Source organism: Ipomoea triloba, chromosome 10 (assembly GCF_003576645.1).
Source record: "Ipomoea triloba cultivar NCNSP0323 chromosome 10, ASM357664v1".
NCBI lineage: Eukaryota > Viridiplantae > Streptophyta > Magnoliopsida > Solanales > Convolvulaceae > Ipomoea > Ipomoea triloba.
In genome coordinates, this window is record NC_044925.1 from 24,012,086 (window position 1) to 24,016,380 (window position 4,295).

Sequence of the window (4,295 nt, forward strand, 5' to 3'; positions counted from 1 at the left end):
ATTCCCAAATCCCAATTATATATGTTCTACTTGATTTCTTCTTTTAGTTGTGTGTGAACTCTTGAAAATTAAACCCATCCAGCTAAGATACATGCATGCATGATGATCACGTTTCCTTTGTAGGGTTGTTGATGAGAAAAAAAAAAGTGTGTTTCCACTGCTGCTTTAATTCGTCAACTAGAAAGGAAAAAAGAAAGAAAGAGAAAGATGATGACACATTTTGCCCAAACCATATGCCTACTCGTAGTATATATAATTATGCCTTGGTGTTATTGTTAGCATAAGTTAATAAATATATTTATATATAATATTCCATCTTCTAATAATATATACAATTCTGATTATTATCATTATTTCTTTAATTTGTATGGCGAACAATCGTTGTTTGTTTTGTTTATGGTTGTTATTGTTAAGGTTTGTGGTAGTTGAGGTGCAGGGGTGTGAGGAAGAAGAAAGAAGAGCGCTTTTGAGACTAAGAGACGATGTGTTTAACTATCCAAACGGAACAATCGCTCTTCCTTCTTGGGATGAAGAAGAAAAGGATTGCTGCATGTGGGAAAGGGTTAAGTGTGATCAATCCAATCACCATGTCACCCAACTCTCACTTGCCCATATTATTAGGCTATGGAGTTCTGATCCTATTTTCCTAAATACTTCGCTATTTCTTCCATTCCGGGAACTACGGAATCTGAGCTTAGTTGATAATAACATACGAGGATTCTATGGAGTACTAAACTTAAGCAAGTTGCAGGTTTTGGATTTAAGTGAGAATGGGTTTGATGAAATTCCAAGTTTAGGTTTACTGCGCTCACTTAGGATCCTTCATATGGAATACAACTCGATCAATACTTGGTCTCACTTTGAAGGTGCGTCAAATATTATTATAATAATAATTCATTTTCGTGGATGGTCTGTCTAGCTTTCTTAACACAATAATATATAATCTGTTTCTGTTTCTGTAGAGCTAACAACTTTGAAACATCTGGAGCTGCTCAATTTTGCTTTAAATTTTCTGAGCGGAAAAATTCCCAATGCCCTTGGATCCTTGACATCTTTAAAGTTTTTGTCGTTCTTGGGAAATCATCAGCTAAATGGGTCATTGATAGATGGAGGTATTTTATTAATTTTAGTATGTATTTGTACATGTTAGTTGTGGTTTTCCTTTCTCATTGAAACCATGCATCCCAACTTGATTTGCCTTTACATTTCCAAAGCTCTAAACCTATATAAATAAAACATACAAGAAATATTTTCATTTTTTTTTATTGATGATGGGATTTAAATTAATTCTATTTCAGTATTTTTTTTAATCAACTCTGACTTGTAACTCTGCAGGCTTCTGCAAATTGAGGAACCTTCAAGATTTGGATTTGGGATTTAATAGTTTTGAAGGAAGAATACCTTTATGTCTTGGCAATTTGACATCCCTTCGTGCCCTTGACCTTCAATCAAATTTATTGACCGGAACACTTCCTTCTGCCATTTTTTCTAATCTAAATTTACTTCAATATCTCTCCCTTTCTTCCAACTACTTTGAAGGTTATTTTTCATTCAACTCATTCAGAAACAATTCCAAACTTGAGATCTTTGAACTTGACAACAGTGAGAGTAACTTGATAGTAGACACAGAAAACCCACCTTGGATGCCCAAACCTCAGATCAAAATATTTCAATTGTCAAACTGTAAATTCAATGAACCTGGCGGGAATCTGCTACCTAGTTTCCTATTGAAGCAACGTGAGTTGAGAGTCCTTATCCTTGACAATATAGGGGCGACAGAAATATTTCCGACATGGTTGTTAATCAATAACTCAAATATGGAATATCTCAGCTTTGCAGCCAATTTCCTAATAGGACCTTTTACATTTGAAGACCATCAATCAAAGAATGAATATCTTAGGGGGTTAGATGTTTCTATAAATGAAATTCAAGGGGTACTTCCATACTCTATAGGCGTTTTGTTTCCAAATCTCAACACTTTGGACATGTATATGAATGCTATACAAGGAGGTATTCCTCCCTCTCTTGGGGAATTGAAACAACTAAAATTCGTAGACTTGTCGAATAATAATTTGTCTGGAGAACTGCCAAAAGAATTTGTGAAGGGATGCATCAATCTGCAAGTCTTGGAGTTAGCAAACAACAATTTGCAAGGTCAAGTTCTTCCTACAAATTCAAACATGAGTAGCCTTCGGTATTTGGGTTTGGCAAACAACCACTTTTCGGGTGAGCTCTCTCGAGGCCTACTAAATAGCGTGTCTTTGAAGTTGTTAGATTTGAGCAACAACTCAATTACAAGTGAAATTCCTGACTGGATTGGATACCTTTCACAACTCCGCTTAATAGGTTTGTCAAATAATTTTCTACAAGGTCCTATACCAATGAGCTTTTGCAAGGTGAAGGAATTGAGCTTTTTAGACTTGTCTAAGAATAAATTTACTGAGACTATACCTGCTTGTTTGAATGTCTCATCACTGAGATACTTGCATTTGGAAGGCAATGAATTTACTGGATTTGTGCCGAAAGTTTTGTTTGAAGCTTCTGCACTTGTGACACTAGACATGAGAAACAATAACTTAATTGGCAGAATTCCTAGTTGGATAAGTTCACTCTCAAATTTGAGGTTTCTTCTTCTGGGAGGAAATCAACTCGAAGGTTCAATTCCTCCCCAACTCTGTGAGCTTAAGAATGTTAGCATGCTTGATCTTTCCTCAAATAATCTTTCTTCCTTTTTGCCTTCTTGCCTGCATAAAGTACTGTTTGGGAGCAAAATAACATTCGATGTCACGGTTGGGTCTAATCTATACGGAAGGGTTTATCATTATCCTTTTAGTACATACTCGTATGAAAGCCAACTTCAAATAGGCCAACGCATAGAGTTCTATCATACAACTGAGGATTATGAAGAACATGTGGAATTTGTAACGAAATGTAGGTCTGAATTATACAAAGGAAAGGTACTGAAGTACATGTCTGGAATTAATCTTTCGTTCAACAATTTTACAGGTCCAATTCCTCATGAGATGGGGTACTTGAGTAATATCCACACTCTGAACTTATCACACAATCACTTCACAGGCTCTATCCCAACTACATTCTCCAACTTAAAGCAGATAGAATGTTTGGACTTGTCTCATAATAGACTGAATGGCCAAATACCTCAAGACTTGATAGAATTGCACTTTTTGTCAATATTTTCTGTGGCATTCAACAACTTATCAGGGAAAATACCAGACAAGAATCAGTTCTCAACATTCGTCAACAGTAGTTATGAAGGTAACCCTTTACTTTGTGGACAACTGTTTGGAGAAAGGCACAACAACAGCTCTAGCATTGAACCATCCTCAGAGCCAATTATAGAGAATGACCCTTTCAAAGATACATTTGTGTGGAGTTTAATAGCATCATATATTGTAGCATTTATAGCTTCCTTTATTATTTTTCTATGTTGTACTGACTATTCAGAACGACTACTTATGTATGTTCGGGCAAAATTTGTAATTTTCTCTTTCTAATTTGTGTGTTAGTTAATAAAAGTCTATGTAATAAGATAATAAATTTTCTATTCGATAATCTAAATCTATTTACTTTTACATTAAAGATACACTAATCATTTTATTATTGGGATTATTTTTTTTATGCTTCAACAGGTTGAGAAAGTATAGATAAACAGATACTACAATGTAATAGAGTCAGTAGTACTAAAAAAATACAGTAATAAAAATATTGTGTGTGTGGTGAACTTTAGCCTGGCCCGGGAATTTAGGATTGTCATTGGCAATGCTATTGCTTAATATTTGTTTCTCGTTTGTCTTTTTTTAAGTCTACCATTGATTGTATTACCAATACTATTTATGTAGCAGTATTTAGTGTAAGACTTTCGTTATTAAATAATAACGAAAGTATTTTATTCCTAATTTAGTATTACATTTACTAATGTAAGTAAATGTACTCAATATTTTTATTACTGTATTTTTTTTTAGTACTACTGACTCTATTACATTGTAGTATCTGTTTATCTATACTTTCTTAACCTGTTGAAGCATAAAAAAAAATAATCCCAATAATAAAATGATTAGTGTATCTTTAATGTAAGTTTTTTTTTTTTTTGTAGTACTCAAAAAAAAATGTAAGTATTAAAATTACACATTGACTCGATTCGATTTGATCCGTATTACAAATAAGTATTCGTGAGACGGCCTTACATAAATGTGACATGTGACCCTTTAAATTACTTATGTAAAATTTCTTTTGTTAAATGGGACTTCAAGAAATTAAAGTGTTTGGACTAGTCA

General features: G+C 33.8%; 1 protein-coding gene across 1 annotated transcript; it reads left to right on the forward strand.

Moving 5' to 3' along the window:
• The first annotated feature begins 357 nt into the window (after positions 1 to 357).
• LOC116032910 (receptor-like protein 9a) lies at positions 358 to 3,516 on the forward strand. The gene is made up of 3 exons (XM_031275648.1): positions 358 to 866; positions 963 to 1,112; positions 1,336 to 3,516. Exons 1-3 carry the CDS (start codon positions 368 to 370, stop codon positions 3,513 to 3,515), a joined length of 2,829 nt encoding a protein of 942 aa, XP_031131508.1. The 5' UTR covers positions 358 to 367; the 3' UTR covers position 3,516.
• The last annotated feature ends 779 nt before the right edge of the window (positions 3,517 to 4,295 follow it).

What these genes read in the sequence shown, in the direction of transcription:
- LOC116032910 (XM_031275648.1), top strand. Translation starts at nt 368, where the DNA reads ATGGCGAACAATCGTTGTTTGTTTTGTTTATGGTTGTTATTGTTAAGG. An exon ending in TACTTGGTCTCACTTTGAAG is followed by an intron (nt 867 to 962) that starts GTGCGTCAAATA and finishes CTGTTTCTGTAG; the next exon opens with AGCTAACAACTTTGAAACAT. An exon ending in TGGGTCATTGATAGATGGAG is followed by an intron (nt 1,113 to 1,335) that starts GTATTTTATTAA and finishes GTAACTCTGCAG; the next exon opens with GCTTCTGCAAATTGAGGAAC.